The sequence below is a fragment of the Tasmannia lanceolata genome, unplaced genomic scaffold, assembly GCF_043159265.1.
Source record: "Tasmannia lanceolata isolate RefF3 unplaced genomic scaffold, GAP_Taslan_0.1 ptg000029l, whole genome shotgun sequence".
Classification (NCBI taxonomy): Eukaryota; Viridiplantae; Streptophyta; class Magnoliopsida; order Canellales; family Winteraceae; genus Tasmannia; species Tasmannia lanceolata.
In genome coordinates, this window is record NW_027518706.1 from 8,393,002 (window position 1) to 8,413,762 (window position 20,761).

Sequence of the window (20,761 nt, forward strand, 5' to 3'; positions counted from 1 at the left end):
CACACACACATATATATATTGGGCCGGGTATTACATAGTGTTCTCTCAATGGCTTCTTTCTAATCACTATGTGGGAACTTAGAACTTGATGGTTGGGAATTCTCAAGGAGACTTTAAGTACCCCCCATCTAATATTAGTATTGGAGAGAACATCTTGATATTATATTGAGTTTGGCTTTGTAGAATACAAGAAATCATATTTCCAAACTTCTTTAATAAAATTTTAAACACTTTTAAGTTTTAAAACAACCCCCCCCCCCCCCCCCCCCCCACACACACACACACATTTTAAATTGAAAGCACCCTTAATAGTTCCAAACCTGAAATGAAACTTTAGGCATAAAATTAGATTTGTGCATAAGTCTTTCGGACATGAGATCTCTCTTAGGCCATGTTTGTATTGCAGGAGATTTTGGAATTGTTTGAAAAGGAAAAATATTTCTAAAATTTCCTAATTTTTTTTACACGAAAAAAGTAACTTGAACCAACTCTATTCAAATTTTATATAGAGGGATCTTCAATTTATGATGATATCCTTCTAAATTAACCATAATCATAATATTTTCGTCTAAATTCCATGGTGGAATGTATGATGCATATATGTTTCCTAGATTTCTAAGCTCCTTCCAAGTTGAAAATCCATGTAGCCGCCTATTTAGATTCATCTGGATTAGAGTTCCAAGTTCCATCGTTATAGCCTTCAACTAGAGTGAAAGATCTCTTGTGCTTTAACTCATAATGTAATGTTTTTTAAGAGTCATTCTCTTATGTTTAACCTGTAATTTAGGGGCTGTTTGGATACACGAATTTTAGAATCCAGGTTTTAGTTTGAAAATAGTGTAAAAGAGGGTTCATGATCAAGTTATTGTATGTTGCCCTGACAGCATTTTTTGGATTTTAAGTAGAAAATCCAAGTGTTTTGGAAGTCTTTCACCCATCATGATTTCCAAACCCTGAAAACAGGGGACGATCTCCTGCTCTCTTACTGAACTAAAGAAGGGCGAGAAATCAGAAAACCATGGTTGCTAACTTTCTTTCTTCTCTCGTCTCCCATCTACAATTTTGAGGAAATACAAGATTCTAAAATCCCTGTATCTAAACGGCCCCCTAATGTTTTTTAATAGTAATGCAAGACTCTGGCCAATGCTTTCCAATCTATTTTTAATGTTTCCTACTTGCAAATGTAATCTCAGGTCTAGTGCAATGCATGACATACATCAAGGTGCTCATTTCACCTGAGTATTTGAGTTGTATCCTCATGTGACTAAGTGCCAGTTTTCTACCATTTTTATCGAGTTGACTCCCTATTTCCCCCCCTAACCCCTCATTTGACCAAGTCAATCTTAACTGTCTCCGAGAGGACCCCAAATCTTACCGACCCGACCCTAAATCACACTGAGAGGACACCAAATCTCACCACTTTTAAGCCTGACTTATTTTTTTGCACTGGAACTACTTTTCAACCACAATTCAGTTCATTTTTTTAAGTATCGATGTAAAGCAATGGTGTAAGTAATGGAAAAACCCTATAGATCGAAGGTTAGATAATCCTATGGAGATTATTTTTGGGGTACAACCTTGTTTATGCTGTAGCTCAACAAATTAACGGTTTGGATCATCCCATAAAGTGGGCCGTAGGAGTACTTTTTAAAAGATACTAGATTACATGGGCTTACACCATGTAAAATCTAGTTTTGTTTAAACGAGAATTTCTCTAGTGTGTAGTCCAATATTTTTCAAAAAGTACTGTACGGACTATTACATGGGGTGATCTAAGCTGTTCATTTTCTGGGCTGCAACGTAAATAGGTACGGAGGGAAAAATCATTTCTATAGGATGATCCTAACCCTCTGATCTATACAGGTTTCCATAATGTTCAGTTCCTCTATAGATCCGAGGGTTAGGATCATCCTATGAAAATTATTTTTTTGTGGGGAATGATATATTCACCCCTCTCTTTTTTTTTTCTTTTTTTTTAAACTCGGGACAGCCTCTTCTACTGTATTTATGACAACTCTTTTATGCTAAAGGGCTGTCCCAGGCAAAATAAAACGGGGTGGATATATCATTTTCCCTTGTATTTATATATTAGGAGAGCCCACAAGTACACTAGCATTTTGATCCTCCATTAGTGGGACCTACAAACCCTTGAGATAAGTGAAAAAAAAGGGCAGTGAAAAATCGACTCCCCAAATGAATAAATCGACTCCCCATGTGTCTATCTCTCTCCTCTTTCTCTCTCTAACTTAGAGGAGAGAGAAAGACACATGGGGAGCTGATTTATCAATTTCGGGAGTCGATTTATCACTCCCCAAAAAAAATTGACATTACACCTCTACAACTGTAGAAAGTCTCTGTTGTCGGTTACTCTAGTGTCCATGATTTCGAAGTCCAAGTCCCCAAACACTCATGGACACTATACAAGAGTTCACGTGATATTCAAAATCCGCTACGACTAAACCTTTCCAAAGTTCCCAGTGATTCTTGGCATTTCTTCATTTTCGAGCTCACTTTCTTTATTTTCTTACCCACGTGGCATAATGAAAGACATCGTCTTTTTCTCCAACACGGAATCCCGTTTTCCTAGCGAGCTTCTAAATTCTATTTAGCTTCACCACCTTTGTTTCCTACACATTAAATGCGGGTTTTAAAAGCACGTCCTACTCCTTCCCCTCTCTCTCACACATTAAACGCTCTCTCTTAAGTCTCTCTAATTCTCTTTTTTCAAACTCTCTACCTTCTCCAATCCTTTCTAGGGCAATGTCTCTAAAACCCCCAAAAAACCCCTGCAATGTGGTCGACCTAAGCATCAGTGATGATGAAGGCAACAATGAAGATGAGAGATTTCACATACAAATCCAACAACAATCAATGCCTTCCTCTTGGACTGAATCCAGAAGCTTCTGGAGAGCAGGGGCTTATGATCCCATTTCTACCCCTTCACCTTCCTTTCACGGTCCTTCCTCTAACTTTTTTTCCTTTAAATAATGCTTTCATAATGAATGATTTGTTACCCAATTAGGGCTAAATTCAGAGCTTGATTTGAATACAATCACTGAAAAATACCTTCAGGGTTTTAATATACACCATTGTACTATTTCTCTTGAACAGAAGAGCTGGAGCGTGCGCGTGTGCACCCAAAGTTTCTTCACACCAATGCAACCTCTCACAAATGGGCTTTTGGAGGTGGGTTTTCATTTCTACTTGAGATTTCTAATTGGTTGATGAAATTCCATACTTGAAGCATCTGTTTGGATTGCAAGAAACGTTTCTGATGGAAAAAATATTTTTTGAGAATGTTTTTTCTTTTGATGATCTAGAGGGAAATGGTATGGTATGATTATGGTTTATTTCGTGTGATATCATCATAAATTGAAGCTTCCTTTAATTAAAAATTTAATAGGGTTGGTTCTAGCTATCTTTTTCGTGTATAGAAAATGTAAGAAATTTTGGAAGTATTTTTCCTTTCCAAACTTTTACTGAAAATTTCTGCAATTCAAACATTCCGTGGAGGTCTATGGGTTGAGACGCTCATTTCTCCTCATCTCTACAATATGCCTCTTCCAGAGCGTTTGGCAGTTCGGCTTCTGGACTTGGCTTCTCACTCAATTTGCCTTTTCCGAGATCGGTAACACTGTTTCCGATATCTTCTTTTCTTTCATTTTGTCATTTTCGATATGAGTACAAGTCCTAGAACGATCTCGGCCTCCAGTGAGGCCAAGTCTGTGGCTATTAGACCAAGGCGTCGTGCTGCCTCTAGTTTGGGCTCCATCTCAGAGTCCAGTTCCTCGTCAAGTAGTACATAATCCAACCTCCCGATACCCGCCGGGGGGGTCTCCGGGTTCTAGGGATCGACCTCACAGAGAGGGTCAAAATCCGAGGTGAGACCCTTGCCGAGCTCGCCTTCGCGCAGCTCTCCCAGGCTCACGGCGCCGGACCTTCAAGAAGGGCCGAGGTTTGAGGTGATGAGGAGGAATGGCTTGACCTCGTGTATGAAAATACGCTGAAGGGGGTGGGGGTTCGGTTCCCCATCCACCCATTCATCTCCGAGGGGCTGGAGTACTATCACCTCATGCCGGCCCAAGTCCTGCCGAACTCCTACAGAGTCCTGTTTGGCTTCATATTTCTTGTTAAGATGTTGAAACGAGAGCTATCGATGGACGTGGTCCGGAAGTGCATCTTCTTGAAGAGGCACAAGGAAGATGACTGGATATATCTCAGCCAGAGCCTGGAGTTCGGCTTGTAAAGAGAAAGCTGAACTCTATAAATGATTGGAAGAATAAGTACTTCTCGTCGGCATTAGGAAGAACTGGCCTTTTAGCACACGGTGGCTGGATCTAGACGTGGAGCGGTCTAACGTGATCCCGTAGTTGTCTACTGCCGACCAGGCGACCAACCATGCAATAGTGGAAGTGCCTTCCCTACACATCAGAGAGTTCAGCTTGGAGGAGGCACTAGTCTGGTGTGGTGTCAGTTCGGCCATGAAAGAACGTATGTTCTCCTGATCTGATTTAGGCCATTCTGGTACTTAAAGTATTTTTCATATTTTCTCATTTTGACCATAGTTTTTCTTTTACAAAGATGAATTCTGCGGACCGAGCAGCTCTGCTGAAAGCCATGAAGGGCCTGAAGAGGAAGGCCCCGGGAGGATCTCAACCTCCCAAGGTCGGGATATCATCGAAGGCCCTCGAAACTTCGAGGGAAGGTGTGGTCATCCTCGACCAGATCGAAGGGGGTCATCTCGGCGCAGTGGGCTGAATAGATACTCTCCCACCTGGGTCGGTCTTGGTGCAAGAGGCGCCCGACGGGAGTGTGAATAGGTCGAGGGTGGCGTCCTTCAACCAGCTCTTCCATACAGATTGGACAGTTCGGACAAATAACACCGGCTTGGGGAAGCCCATGTCTGTTCTGAGATTGTCTTCAAGGGTTGACTCCCTACTGATGTTGCGTGAATCCGCAAATGGCAGAATGAACAGATCATCCAAGGGGCAACCGAGGCCCTTAAGCATAGCCGCATAGGTAGTCTGTCCTCCTTCCCTAACAACTTTCACTTTGTACGTGCGCAGTGCAGCGCATTCAATGCTCTTCACCGAGGAGATGGTGGACTGGTGTGACACTCCACACAATACATGGGCCGAGCTAAACAATAAGGTCGAAGGCTTGCCGAATGGCAACGCCAAGCTCGAGGAAGCCAACAAGAAGTTGGCTAAAAACTTCGGCCATGTGAGAAGCAGATGAATGAATGGAAAGACTGACATGCTTACGTAACTTGGCAGGCCGAGGTTGCTGAGAAGAAGCTATTGACTGTGACAAAGAGCTGAGGAGGGCTCAAGAGGAGGTGGCTGCAATAAAGAGAGCGGCCATTGAGGAGTTCAAGGAGGGCCCAGAATTCAAGGCCGCGCTGATCGACTTCTCCGGGAAGTCCTACTTTGCGGGGTTTGAGGCGTGTAAAAGGCCAGTAAAGAATTATGAGAGTCTGAACCCGGAACTGGATGACCTTGACCTACCTGAGGCGGATGAGGAGGGTGATGGCACAGGGGACGGCACGAAATCTGTTGATGTCCAGCAGGTTCAGGGCGACCCTCCCCTGGGTCCCGCTCTTTAGGCCTCATCTGTTCTTTGTCTTTTCGCTTGTCTCCCCTGGGGTCCACCATTTTCATTTTACTATTTAATGTCACATATTCTTGATGACTGCTTGATTTTTCATTGTTCCAGACATTTGTTAAGACCCACTATCCTCTCATGCATTCTGTAATTAATGTAGCACAAGATCAGAGTACATGACTATTTTGCTTCTTCCGAATTCAAGAAATTCAGTACTGGGGTTGGATTTAATCTTTTACTGTTTGTTTGATTAACAACTTGTTTTATGATATTTAGTATGATAACATGCTTCATTTTGTCATCTGAAAGTGTTATCTGGATGCCCACGATGAATATCTGTTTTATGCAGCTATAGCAGAGCTTTTGGACAATGCAGTTGATGAGGTGCGTAGCATAATTACTAGTTTATTTCTTCCAAGGTTTAAAATTTTAGTATCATTATCCGAAACCAAAATTTTGGCTGGAACTCGGTAAAAAAAAAGAAAAAAAAATCATTAAAATCTGAAAAATTTACTGAAATTTCAGCATTTTGGCTGAAATTTCGGACGAAATTCCGAAATTTCATAAATTCCGGCCGCAATCAGGGCCGACACTGAAATGTGTACTTTCGGTGTTGGCCCCGGCCGAAATCTTGAAATTTTTACCGAAATTTAAAACCACGATTCCTTCTAACTTTAGATGAAGCTGTGAGTTTTTTATGATGCAACACAGTATGGGGCTCGTGTTGCTCGAGATGCACAATCTAAAGATCTGTTTCTCTTGGCAGTAGTTTGGGTATCCTGTAAGGCTTACAGCTTTGCTAATCTCTAAGCCTTCTCATTGAACTATATTAACTTATTGATATTGGCTCTGGTAGTTTTTTTGAGCATTCAGCTGTATTAAAAAAATTACCTGAAATTCTGAATAAATGGACTGCTACTGACATAATGTCCCCCTGTATCAATATGCGACTTGCCAGATTTGCCATGGTGCAACTTTTGTGAAGGTGGATAGAATCTACAATACCAGGGATAACAGTCCTGCTTTGCTTTTTCAAGGTAGAAATTGCTGGAATAGTGCTCCATGATTTTGTCAATGTCTTGTTAGTTATCAAAAGCTTTGTTCCTTTCAGATAATGGAGGAGGAATGGATCCAGATTGTATGCGACAATGCATGAGCTTGGGGTACTCGTCAAAAAGGACAGACACAACAATCGGACAATGTAACATTTATGCTCTTTCGGTGTTGTTATCTAGTTCTACTTACTACTATTTCTTTATTTCGGTTGTCTTGTTTTAATTTTTGATACCCTGTCCTTGGTGCACATTACAAAGAATTTAGATCAATTACTGTTAAATTTGTGTAACTGTTGCATTTGCATATTGTATTTGTAAATAAATAAAAAAAATCAAGTTCTAGATGTTGATTGATTTATAATTGATAGAGAATTTAGCTGGAAAGAAGAGTTTATGCTTGATTGATAACTTGTTGGATAAATTTGAACCAAAATTGAAGCCCTTAAAGATGGACTAAAACTATTTTAGCGCTTAAAAGTCTGACTATTCTTGTGGGAATATCTGATACTATACTTGTCAGCTTGCCCTAATATCTGGGACAATAAATTTGACTTCCCTAATGGCATTCTTGTGGTAATATATTTTGATACTAGTCGCAATATCTGGGAGGATAAACTTTAACTTCCCTAATGGCATACGAATGAATTATTTCTTGGATGGGCCCTCATACAACATTTTACTGCCATTACTGAGTAAACCGAAGGTTGTGTGGCGCATGAATAAAGATCCAACAACATAGGAAATTCAGAACCAAAAATAGAAATCATACTAGAAGCAATCTTAATGAACCTTCAGAAATATTTGTCCCACAAATAATTGAAATCAAATTCTTAATCGAATGATTTAGATATTTTCTCACCAACTGAGTAGCATCACAGCACTTTAGAAAATTTCCCTACTGGCATAGAACAAAACGACCAAAGATGGAGGACCAAATTTCTTTGACAAAACTGCAATGAATCAAGAGGTAATCTACCATCTCAGCCGGCGCACAACATATACTACATCAGCTGATAATCACTCGATTCCGACTTAGTAGATGATCAATCGTAAGCATATTATCCTGACACGTGTTTCGACTTTCGACAGAAGTTGCAACCACGATTGGTCGGGAGAGGCTTTTACATCCTCCTAGCAGGGAGGAGCAGAAGGCAACACCAACTGAATAAAGAAAGATTGGACAATGAATGACCCTGTTAGATAGGCATTATGTATGTGTTTATGTTGCCTAAGGGTATAGTGGTCATTGTATTCTCTCTTTTATATGGTTAGGGGGAGAATACTCTAACTCACTCTTTCATCTCATTTTTCTCTTCTCTCATGGTTTCTAACATGATATCAGAGACCTATGGTTTGTTTCCCTAGGGACCACCTTGGAAGGAACCCCATTCCTTCTCCCTCCTCACGTTCCACCCACCGGCACCACCTCTCCTCCCTCCATCTTCCGCAACGCCACCAACGCCCCACCCCTCTTCTCTAACCCTCCTCCCATTCCCATTCCCCCCTCCATCTTCCCCGACACCACTCGCTCCCCTCCCACATCACCCCCCAAACCTTCGCCGTAATCCCCCAACCTCCCAAAATCCTCGTCGCCCCCCCCCCCCCCCCCCCCCGCGCCAAAACAAACCATGCCAATCTCGAAACAGGCTTCCTTCTTAATGCCCATCTCTCAACAGGCTTCCTCACAAAAAAAAAAATCCCTCATCGACATCACCCAACCCTCCACCCCTTGCCGTTACCCCTCCAACACCCTCCCCGACATCTAACCACCTCTCGCCGTAACCCTCCAACACCCCCAAACACTCGCTGTCTTCTTCCTCCCGACATCACCACCTCCCCTCCCACCTCCCTGGCAACACCCCCCCCCCCCCCCCTTCCCAAAACCCTTCGCCGGAACCCTCCTCCCCCCGTCTCCCCAGCCCAACCCCCCTGCCCGCCACAACCCCAACCGACACCTCCTCTCATCTCTCTCTCTCTCTCTCTCTCTCTCTCTCTCTCTCTCTCTCTCTCTTGTTTTCCTTGATTCATCCCCCGTCATTTCTCTATTTTTTTTATCCTTTAATCTTCTCCATCTAGCCTATCCACATCCTTTTTATGGCCTAAATTCAATTCATTCCCCTTTTTTCTCTATCTTCGCGGCTTCGTTGTCTTTTTCGCACCCCTATTCCTATTTGTTTGCTTGTGCTTCTTGCTATTCTTCTCCTATGTCTTTTTATCGGGGCCGTAGTCTTCATGCAGGATCCATCCCGTGATCCCTCTTTTTCTAGCTGACTTGCCGTAGTGGTTACAAGTCTCCCTCTCTATTTCTTGTTTGTTTATGTTATTATGGATCCTTCCGTTGTTACGGATCTCCGTGTCAGCCCATCTCCTACTTATAGTGTTTCCACTTTACCCACTGCTCCTTCGTCTAGCTACACTCCTTCTTCTCGCTCTTTTGGACCAATCATTCCCTCAGATGACCTCTCAGAAGCTCGATGACTAACATTTTCCCCTTCTTCCTTCCTTAGATGTCCCTGGTTCCCAACCTGTCTCGGCCTCTCTTCCTCCCTAGTTTACTACAGTTCCTCCTCCGCCTACTACTACGAGGTTCTATCAGCGGCGTCAACGAACAACTTCTCCACCTCTTCCTCTCGAGGCATCCTCCCCTCCGCCGGCGATCCCAACCTCTACCTCTCAGGTACCTTCTTCCTCTTCTTCTGCTTTATTTGTAGATGCTCCTATTGCATCACGTACTCGTTCACACACTACTGCTCATCCTATTTCCTCTTATGTTTTTTATGATCATCCCACCCCCTCATTTCATATCTTTGTCCCCTCCTTGTCTTCTGTTACTTTGCCTAAGTCTGTGCAGGATACTCTTGCTCACCCTGGGTGGTGCGCTGCTATGGATAGTGAGATGGCCGCTCTTCAGGCAAATCATACTTGGTTGTCGATGGGTCTATGCCATCAAATATTTTCCTGATGGGATGGTTGAACGTGCTTGGTTGCCAAAGGATACACAAATACCTATGGTATTGACTACCATGAGACCTTCTCTCCTGTTGCCAAGATTCCATCAGTGCTCGTCTTTATTTCTCTTGCAGTCAACCATGGTTGTCCCCTCTATCAGCTTGACGTTAAAATGCCTTCCTTCATGGTGATTTGGTTGAGGAGGTGTACATGGAGAAACCTCCTGGTTATGTTGCTCAGGGGGAGATGTCCTCCTCAGTATGTCGACTTCGCAAGTCGTTGTATGGGCTCAAACAGTCTCCTTGAGCCTGGTTGGGGCGGTTCAATGAGGCCCTCATGAGATATGATATGAGACAGTGTGCAATTGATCATTCTGTGTTCAGCCATCAGTCAGGGACTGGTCATGTTCTCCTTGTAGTGTATGTGGATGACACTATTATCATAGGGAGTGACACTGTTGGCATTCAAAAGTTGAAGACTTTCCTGCAGAAAGAGTTCTCCACAAAAGATCTTGGCCGCCTTATGTTGTACATGGAGAAACCTCCCGGTTATGTTGCTCAGGGGGAGATTTCCTCCTCAGTATGTTGACTTCGCAAGTCGTTGTGTGGGCTCAAACAGTCTCCTCGAGCCTGGTTTGGGCGGTTCAATGAGGCCCTCATGAGATATGATATGAGACAGTGTGCAATTGATCATTCTGTGTTCAGCCATCAGTCAGGGACTGGTCATGTTCTCCTTGTAGTGTATGTGGATGACACTATTATCATAGGGAGTGACACTGTTGGCATTCAAAAGTTGAAGACTTTCCTGCAGAAAGAGTTCTCCACAAAAGATCTTGGCCGCCTTCGATATTTTTTAGGGATTGAGGTATAGCTTACTCAGGTACTAGTCTCTCCCTTTCACAGAGGAAGTATGTGTTGGATCTTCTAGATAAGACAGGGTTGTTGGGTATAAAACCAGCCTCTACACCCATGGACCCAAATACAAAGCCCCATCCCGACAAAGGTGACTTGTTACATGACCCTGGTAGATACTAAAGACTTATAGGGAAGCTCATATACCTCCCAGTGACAACACAAGATATCTTGTATGCTGCGAGAGTTGTTAGCCAATTCATGAGTGCTCCCCGTACATCTCACTTGGCAGCTGTGACTCAGATTCTTCGATATTTCAAAAGTGCCGCATGAAAATGACTACTCTTCAAAAGACATGGCCATCAGAGGGTAGAGGCATACAATGATGCTAAATGGACCGGTTCTCCAGCCAATAGACGCTCCACTACTGGCTATTGTACCTTTGTAGGAGGTAACTTAGTATCCTGGCGAAACAAGAAACAAAATGTTGTAGCCAAGTCTAGTATGAAGCTGAATATCGAGCCATGTCACATACTGGCAGTGAGCTTATCTGGCTTTGATCCCTTTTTTCTAAGATTGGATTTTCCTCGTCATCCCAGCTCAGCTATACTGTGACAACAAGGCAGCTATTAACATTGCTAGCAATCCGGTCTTCCATGAGCGTACGAAGCACATAGAGGTGGACTGTCACTTCATACGTCACATGATTCAGTAGAGAGAGACATGCACTACTTTCACTCGGTCGGCAGACCAACTGGCTGATGTTTTCACCAAGCCCCTAAGCAAGGCTCGGCTTAGGGATATTGGTACTAAGCTTGGAATGCTCAATATTTACATTCCAGCTTGAGGGGAGTGTTAGATAGGCATTATGTATGCGTGTATGTTGCCTAAGGGCATAGTGGTCATTGGATTCTCTCTTTTATATAAATACATTGGCGAGGGGGAGAATAACTCACTCTTTCATCTCATTCTTCTCTTCTCTTCTCTCATGGTTTCTAATAGACCCATCAGCAAATTTTCCTATCCTTGTCTTATGATGAACATGGAGTCCAACTTCACCATAAAGGCATCCACAATGTCAAGCTCTCAATCGAAAAGATTCCGATGAAAATAGACTTTGCACGGCACCTTACCCTCTTGACGAGCAAAACAATCAAAAAAAAAAAAAGAAGGAAATAAACAGACCTTGAAAAAAATGTCAAAACATAAGCTTTTGTAATAACCTTGTTTAAATTTAGGCTTGTCCGCCGAGATCCATACAGTTATTTATATGCTATGTTTGTAGCGTTTCAGTCAACATGACCCAAACTCCACTGACATGTTGAAATTTTATAACGATTTATTGTTTCATTGGGACTGAAACCGAAACATGTTATTTGAAACCGGCACGTTTCGGTTGACATTTGATGCCATGGATGGTTGGTCATGCATCAAAAGAAATATATATTTCTACAAAAATGATCTCGCCAATCTAATCTTGACCTTTGCTTCATGCTATCCATTGATCATTGCTTTGGCATACATTCTTTGGTTCTCATTTTCATTTTTTGGTGAACAAAAATCTTTAGTATCTTAATCACTTTGATCATCTTCAATCTCTGCTTTGTATTTAAGGAAAAAAATTTCTAATTGACCAGAAAAAATTTGGTTCCAAATTTTGATAGCTTTCTGACTTGAGATTTTGGTCTAATGTAAACATTTGGTTTCTGTATTTTGGAATGCCCTGAGCCGAAATAAGTGTTTCTTTTGAATCTTGGTTTGAGATACACATGCTTCAGATTCTGAAGTATTTCAGGACCTTAAGATGTGATTTACCTACTTATGATGACTAAAGAATGATTTTAACTCATGTTAGCTTGGTTGTGCTGAAGGCTATCCATTAAGAACAATGATCTGTGGGTTAAGATTTTAAGGAAAAAATGGTAAAAGGAATACTGATATCCGCGTATGATGCCATCACCAGCATACCAATATTTTTAGTCCCCTATGCGTGGGTAATGCAAATTGCTAATGTTCGCTTGAATTTTTCATTATTTTTTCTTTGTATATCTTCCAAGTTCTGGGGTAATTCCTCTACTCTGTGTAGTGTGTACCCTTAGTTCCTTCATTTGTTTTCTGAATCGTAGAAAGTGGGTTTATGATGCAGATGGTAATGGCTTCAAGACAAGTACAATGAGACTAGGCGCTGATGCAATTGTTTTTAGTCGGAAAATCTGTGGAAGGTAATTTTACTCTTTGTAGTTGCATACAGTGCTCATACTTGTATTCTCATTCTCATCTTCTTGTTCTTGAAAACAACATATGTTTACTTGAACATATGCTCGCTTTGTTGACTGTGATGAAAATGAGTCACAAATTGTTATCTTTCTAGTTTTAGATGCTGATGATTGTAATAGGTTAATGTTTACATGTGTTTTTCGAATATTTATTATTTACTTAAATTTTTGCTTTTTACCTTTATCTATTCTTATTTATAGAGAATGCATTTTTCTCCAGCTAATGTCTAGCATTTTGGTCCCTAACCTTGCTCTTGGCAAACTTGCTATAACATAGAAAGTTGGCTAAAAAAGATTATTGAATTGACATGTATGTAATACTTTTGTCTCCACATCTGAGCTTCCTTGCTTGATTTTCACGTATGAATTGTGATTTATATTAGCAACTATTGTGCTCACTTCTTTTGTATAGAATCTCTGATTTTGCTACTTGTAAGTTCTTACCCTAGAATATTGTCCATATTTTTCTGACATAATTTTTAATTTTTTTAATAGCCGGGCAACACAAAGCATTGGTCTTCTCTCTTATACCTTTTTGAGGAGAACTGGACAGGATGATATAATTGTTCCATTGGTGATTCTTTTTCTTAATATCCTACCAGCATTGTGGTTATATCATTTTAGTTCTCCTATCAAAAATTTTACAAGATTTATTGGGCTTTCATGACAGGTTGATTTTGAAATAAATGATAACCGGGCACAACCTATAATTTACAGCTCACAAGATGATTGGAGTAACAATTTGAAAACTATCCTTGAGTGGTCTCCTTTTTCTTCAACAGAGGAACTTATGCTACAGGTTTTTGGGGTTTACTTAGCATTCACTGTAGACAATATATGCTTAGTTATTATATGGTACATTATATGCTTTAGCAGTTGAACTTTCTAAATGAAATACTAATTTCTACACCACATATTTAAATTATATTTAGGCATATCTTTGTTTTTATTTATTACATTTCTGTTCTGTGCTACCATATCTCTTGAATGACGTGATCGTTTTTTTTCTTTTTGAACAAATGAAATGAAAATTTATAAAAAAAAAATTTGCAAGGAAAATGATGCGAGGCAGGCCGGAACTGTACATCAAACACATTTTGACAGGATGATTGGAACATATGTCGTTATAAGAAGTTGTTTAATGATTGGAAAGACAAGCTGCATTAGAATTGCCTTTTTGATAAATATGTAAATGGCTGATTTGCTACCAATCTTGTGTTAGACAAGTGGTGTGTGAAATCAAGATAAGAATCTGTCATGCGATAAACTGGATTTTGTGACAGCACGATGGAAGTTTGGTTGTCACAATCAAGGATTGAAATTCCGGTCTCAGCCTCAACCGAAACGGAAATTTAAATCCGAAATTTCGGCTGAAATGACCAGATTTCTGCGAAATTGAAGCCGAAATCCGAAATTTCAAAATTTCGGCCCCTAATCTGAAATTTCGGATTTCGGCTGAAATTTAAAACCATGGTCACAATACAACACCTGAGTGTCTAACCTGAGATGAAGCTCATAGTATTCAATGACTCACCCATGTGGGCATTTTAGTGGTTGTGGTCATTATGAAATATTATTTTCTGAACTAGGTTGAGCTACATATGTCTCTTAGGCAGTACACTATATCCTTTGTTCTGTTTGCGTTTTGTTACTATTCCGATGATGCACTTTCCTAACCATCTAATATGTAGCTTGTTTCTGCTGTTTTTCATTTTAAGCCACATCAAACCCTATGAAATAAGAATGAAAAAGAAAAACCTTTTTATGTATTATTTAGAATTTTTGCAGTTAAACTTTCAAGATGGAATACTAATTTCTACATGTATGTAAAGTTGTAAACTATATGTAAGCATATCTGTGTTGAAAGCAAAAAGTAGGCGAACAACGACACAAATGGTTCAAAGCAAAGTGATGGCAGACAAGGGCACAAATGGATGAAAACACAAGTTATTGTAAACGGTAAGAATGTCTGAAAGCACACATTATGGCAGACATTCACCGAGAAAATGGTGAAAGCAAGAACAAAGGAGAGAAGGACAAGTAAGAAGAAATGAGAGAAATAGTGTTCTTGCTTGGATCTTTTGCGATCTTTCAAAAGCTTTGTGGTCTTTGGCTCTTTGCAATCTTCCAAAAGCTTTGTTGAATGGATCTCCCTTGCCATGATACCGTGATAACTTCCAACAAACTATCATAAAGAAGAGGAACAAGAGAAATAAGCCACACAAAAAATGATAGAATGGGAAAACAAAGTCAAATCTTAAGCCAAATACAAGAATAACCCTTTTGTTTGTATACACTTGTTTTGAAAGGCATTTCTTTGTGACTTATATGTACCAAATAATGGCATATTTAAGCCGGCTATGTTCCACATCTGGGAGTAAAATGATCTTTCAAATTGAAGCAAAATGTAAATTTTGTCCCTGTTAGAGTAAATGTCTGAGATGCCCTTATTTGGGGTGATGAAAAGACTAAATTGCCCCTTTAGAGGAGAGAAATGAAGGCATAACCTCCAATGTGGCCATTGCCACTCCGATAGAGTTTCATCCTCACGAGCCTAAGTGGAGCTCTTCCCTTTTTTGCAGTGGTCAATGCTGCCAGTGAAGGGGTATTTATCTTTATCCACCTGTTTGTGGGCATATTGAATTTCTTGCTCACACTTCTGGTGGCTAAGGTAGCTCTTGTTTGCGCCGTAAGTCTCTTAGAAGCATGATCGAAGGAAGTTAGAAAGAAAGGGGACAGACAATCCTCTGATGAACTTAAGCTTTAGGTGTAAAGGACTCGTGTCCCTCCTACATAGGTTTTAAAGGCTGCAGGAGGCCTGTGCGTGCCACTTACTCTCATCTCCTTAAATTACTATTCTGAACATGTTGGTGCTCGATGATGCCTGTTATTCTCACTAATCTGTCCGTACATCTCTCCTCCTTTTCTTGCCTAACATTCATATATTAAGACCTTTCTCAGTGGCTTTTGAAAAGAGATAGGTTTAGGTTTGGATGCTGACCATCTGAGCACATGTTGTGTTAAGAAAGATTGTGGGGTGCTTATGCTATTTTTAAGTAAACAAATTGATTACTTTTATGTAATAAGTTACTACCTGGGGAAAATGCTTGACAATTCATTTTCTCTATCTTCGGATTGCTCTTCTTGAAAAGAGACGACTCTCTGAGACATTGAGATGTTTCCTCAGCCATCGAAACTTGTGTGCTCGTAAAGGCCCAAGCTAGGTGAGCTAAAATTGAATACTGATGGGGCATCAAAGGACAATCCTGACTTATCTGGGGATGGTGAGATCGTTTGAAATCATGCTGGCAGTATTATCTTCGCGTTCTTTCATTATTATGGTGTGGGAGACAGTATCTAGGTGGAAGCTTGAAGCATTCTTGATGGCCTTAGATACTGTAAAGACATTGGATTCTTGAATGTTTGGGTGGAATCAGACAGCAAGGTCTTAATTGATATGATTGTTTCTAATAAGGATCCTTCTTGATCGATTGACACATCAGTTCAGAGAGGGTACCCATGTTGCAGATCACCTTGCTAACTATGCTTGTAAGTGTAACAAAAATAATATTTTTTTTGGCATTGGAGGGATCTTCGTATATTGGCTAAAGGCGCCGTGAGATGTGATTTCTTGCGAATCCCTAGCATTCGTAGCATGTAAGATTTTTATGTATTTGTTAGTTTTTTGTGTCCAGAGGTAAGGTGGTATGTCCTCATGTACTTTTGTGACTCCTTGGGCATTCCAAGCATTTGTAGCAGCTAATTTTTTTTATTAGTTTTGTCTTTTGTGGATTTGGAGGTAAGTTGGTATGTCCCCCTCTGTGTACTCTTTTATCTTATCAATAAAATTTAAGGTGCTGGCCGTTCCTAGATAAATTCTAGGTTAAAAAATTGCAATGTAACAAGCCACCCTAGAACATAACCCATTGGAAACAGGAATGCAAGCTTTTCAGTTGATGATTTATGGTATTTCTCTGACTCGCAGTAGTGCTGGTGACTCCGATCTTTATCTGCACTGGTTTTTTATTTTGAGATTTAATGGTACTCCTACACTTTTATTTGTTTTTTAGTAGTTCCTGGTGACTGACAATGAATTACTCATATGGCTCTACAATATATTTTAAACTATTGGTCTTGCTAGTTATATTTAGTATTCGTTTTTTGGTTGCTCGATTTAATTGATAGTTGGTTACTCATAGTAGATCTTCACCGTTAATTGCTGAATCTGCCAAAAGTTCTATTTCACCCTTTTCCAACTGTACTTATTTAATATTTTTTATTAGTTCATTTGAGAGGAACTGTTCTATGCAAACTCAGACTTTGTGCATTTTGTTATACTACCTATTTTAATGATGTCGTGAATATGACGTTTTTATATTTTCAGTTTGAGGATATCAGACCTCATGGAACAAAAGTAATAGTATATAACTTGTGGCTCAACGATGATGGTGACTTTGAACTTGATTTCGATGACGATGAGGAGGTACTTAATAATTTTTTGGTGATGTGTCTTCTTTTCCATATGAAGTTTCTCTATAAATAATTCTCTCATGTGGAGACATATATTGGGTTCTAGCTATTGAAAACTTTGTCGCATCAGTAGCATCTAGATGAAAATCTTACCTTGATTCAAGGGGGTTTGAAAATAATCCTAGTTAAATCTAACCCTTGTTCAATTAAACTCAAAGAAAATAAAGAGATAGATGTTACCAATCACCAAGGTGTATATATATATATATATATATATATATATAGAGAGAGAGAGAGAGAGAGAGAGAGGAGACGACGCAACAATGTAGAGTGGTTTGGTCTCTTAACCTCAAAGGCCTACTCCACTCTCCAAGACTTGGTCTCTCCTTGGGATTTTCTTCACTAATGTGAGATTCCACTATAGCCGATTCCCCAAGCCGAAAATAATCCTATTTATTATTTTCTAATGTTTTTAATACAAGAAATTAATATTGTTCTTATTTTTTTTTTAAATAATAATTTTCTAGTTTCATCTTAAATTTCTATGATTTTCATATGTTTCCATACTTTTTTGTGATTTTATAGGATTTTCACAGAAATTTCTAATTGAAACTGACATGTTTTCAAGTTTTGATCGAAAATATATAAGATATACACTCATGGTTTTGGTTTCGATATCGATTTATGTTTCTGTATGTGTTCAGTGGAAATTTAAAACAACGTATCTAACAAGGTTCTCAAATGGTTTACAATCATTATGATCTTGCATATCATATTGTATAAGCTGATTGGGTGAAAGGCTTATACTTTCTTTTGATTCTCTTGCTTTGGCATTCAACGTGCAAATAGAGTTAATTTGAACAATAGTTTTATGGCAATGAAAAAAAAACTGTTGAATTGTACTGATACCCTCAATGCCCAAGACATTTTTATAGCAATTATTGAAGTACAACATGACATAATTGAGGTAAAGCTCCTTTAAACATGTCATCTTTTACTTGGAGCTGAAAGTTGGGGATTGTATTACTTTGCTGAGAAATATCCGTCTTATGCTTCATGTGCTACTTTAAATAACTACCTTATTTCCATGCAAAAGTATTTTATGGGTTGAGTTTGTTTGAGGGTTTGAACTTTGAATATCAGAACATCCCTGTAGTTTTTTCGAATACTTGATGCTTTAGAAACTATCATATCAAACAAGCATTAATATTATAGTCTGGCATGATTTTACTTATTTGATTATTTTATTTTTACATTTTTATTTGCAGGATATACGATTAAGAGATGAAAACAGTTATGAACGCCTCTCTAAATCACATACTGCAATGGTCAAATCTCATATTTCTTATTGCCTCCGTTATTCATTACGTGTGAGTTTTGACTTTTGCAATTTATCGTCTCCTCTAGCCGAGGTATATGCTTTTGAAACAACATATTATAGAAGTTCTTTCATGCAGGCATATGCTTCTGTACTTTATCTCAAGAAATTTGCAAAGTTTCAAATTATATTAAGGGGGAAACCTATCCAACAACTTAGCATTGCAGAGGAGTTAAAATTTCCAAAAGTAATAACATACAAGCCACATCTTGGGATGGCTTCAAAAGAGGTGAGACAGAGACACATTGTACAGAATCATGAATGTACGCAGCTTCTTTTTTTTCTCACTAGATTTCTTGCATAAGTAGGATTCATCACATTTTTGTAAAATTATTCTCTGATGAGTGAGTAACAAAATGTAGGAATTATTGTCTGGGAAGCCATTTTAATTCTTTACTTTACCATTTTTTTTAAGCTATACAGGCCACGCTTATTTACCATTGCACTAAGGTTTGAATGGTTTCAGCTCTTTTAGTCGCAAAATATATACCATAGAAGTTACCTCATGCTGATGTTTTGGGAATGTGAGTCGTACGACTCTAATTTCATCATGCGGGGCATGATATTGGACATATTGAAGTCTAATCACTGTGATGTTTTGATATACTCACCATGTTTACCATCTTCATTGTAGCGAACTGCCATCTTCCATCAGATCTCAATTGCGGGGATAGTTAGATTGTGCTCTTTTTAAATCCAGTTTGGAAGGTACTTGTCTAGTATGACAATTGATTTAGTAAACCTTTCAGAAACTCGTCAAATGACTGTCAAGAATGTTGAAATGCTTGCCATCAGTAGATTTCTTTGGCATAAGAAAGATTTTTGATATTTTATAATATATGACTGAAATCAAATATTAAGTTCAATTTTTCTGTATTGTATTTTATACAATGTACAATATCTTAAATTTCTTTGGACATTATTAAATATAAATTATACGTAAATGTTAATGCACAATATTTCTTTGACCATAATCAAAAGTAAACTGTGTAAAGGGTTATGCACAGTTGCAAATGGCTTATATACCCCAAGGATTTTTCTTTTTACCTAAACTATATTTTTAAATTATAATGAATTGGTTTTTTTTATGGGTATAATACATTGATTTGATGAACTAATTGAATACATTTGTACGATGATTACATCATTTTTCTGAATTCCTGTGATTATGGTTATTTGTGTTGCACATGTCAGCATGGGAATGTAAAAAAATGTCGATATTTTCTTATATTTCAGTGTAATTATATCATTTTCAGATTTATTACATTTCTAAATATATTTTACAGCCTTTACATAATATTTGACATTAATTTGACTATTGGACATTAGTTTGAATTTGTTAATGTAACATGGTCTCAATAGGAGAAAGAAGAAATGAGGGAGAAGATGAGAGTCCTTAGAGAGCTCCCATGTAAAATGATATGTGTGTGTGTGTGTGTGCACACTAGGGTTACATGTACAAAGTCCAAAATACTCTTCTAACAGTCCCCCCTCAAGCTGGAATGTGTATATCATACAACCCCAACTTGTTACAAATATCTGTCAATTTGGACTTGGACAATTGTTTGGTGCACACATCTGCCAACTGATTTCTAGATCAGGTGAAGGTGGTACTAATCTCTCCACTTTGAAGCTTGTCACAAATGAACTGACAATTAACTTCATTATGCTTCGCCCTCTCATGAAACACATGATTGGAAGCGATAGGAAGCGTTGCCCTATTGTCACAATGCAAAGATGCTGGAGATGAAAAAAGAATACCAATCTGTGTCAGAAGAGACCTCAACCATGTATGCTCGATCTAGCCTCAACATCTTTTTTCTTACTACGCAATGATACAAGATTTCTTCCCACAAACATATAGTACCATGTAGTTGATCTCCTATCTGCCGAAGATGTTGCCCAGTCTACATCTGTGAAACTTTCCAGTCTCATATGATTATGCTTCAAGAAAAATAAACCTTTTCCAGGAGCACTCTTCAAGTATTTAACTATTTGGAGGGCAGCTGCCCAATGTGAAGTTGATACGGGTGCTTAAGAGGGAAGAAGAAGAGAAATAAGAACACAAGATCACATCCAAGAGAAGAAGAAGAAAATGGGAGCAATGCTCAACCCAATTGATATTCTATCAATTGCATAAGTTAATCTAAATCCAAAATCCCCTTGTTCAACTAATTT

At 39.1% G+C, this 20,761-nt stretch overlaps 1 protein-coding gene across 1 annotated transcript in view; it reads left to right on the forward strand.

Moving 5' to 3' along the window:
• Positions 1–2,262: 2,262 nt before the first annotated feature.
• The window catches only part of LOC143859113 (protein MICRORCHIDIA 2-like), a 53,482-nt gene continuing 34,983 nt past the window's right edge, over positions 2,263–20,761 (forward strand). Inside the window, exons 1-11 of the mRNA XM_077369793.1 lie at positions 2,263–2,956; positions 3,112–3,186; positions 5,954–5,988; positions 6,563–6,641; positions 6,716–6,805; positions 12,606–12,681; positions 13,231–13,309; positions 13,406–13,534; positions 17,120–17,218; positions 18,474–18,575; positions 18,663–18,812. Of these exons, the coding sequence (XP_077225908.1) occupies positions 2,761–2,956; positions 3,112–3,186; positions 5,954–5,988; positions 6,563–6,641; positions 6,716–6,805; positions 12,606–12,681; positions 13,231–13,309; positions 13,406–13,534; positions 17,120–17,218; positions 18,474–18,575; positions 18,663–18,812 (1,110 nt within the window). The 5' untranslated portion in view covers positions 2,263–2,760. The remainder of the gene's footprint in view (positions 2,957–3,111; positions 3,187–5,953; positions 5,989–6,562; positions 6,642–6,715; positions 6,806–12,605; positions 12,682–13,230; positions 13,310–13,405; positions 13,535–17,119; positions 17,219–18,473; positions 18,576–18,662; positions 18,813–20,761) is intronic.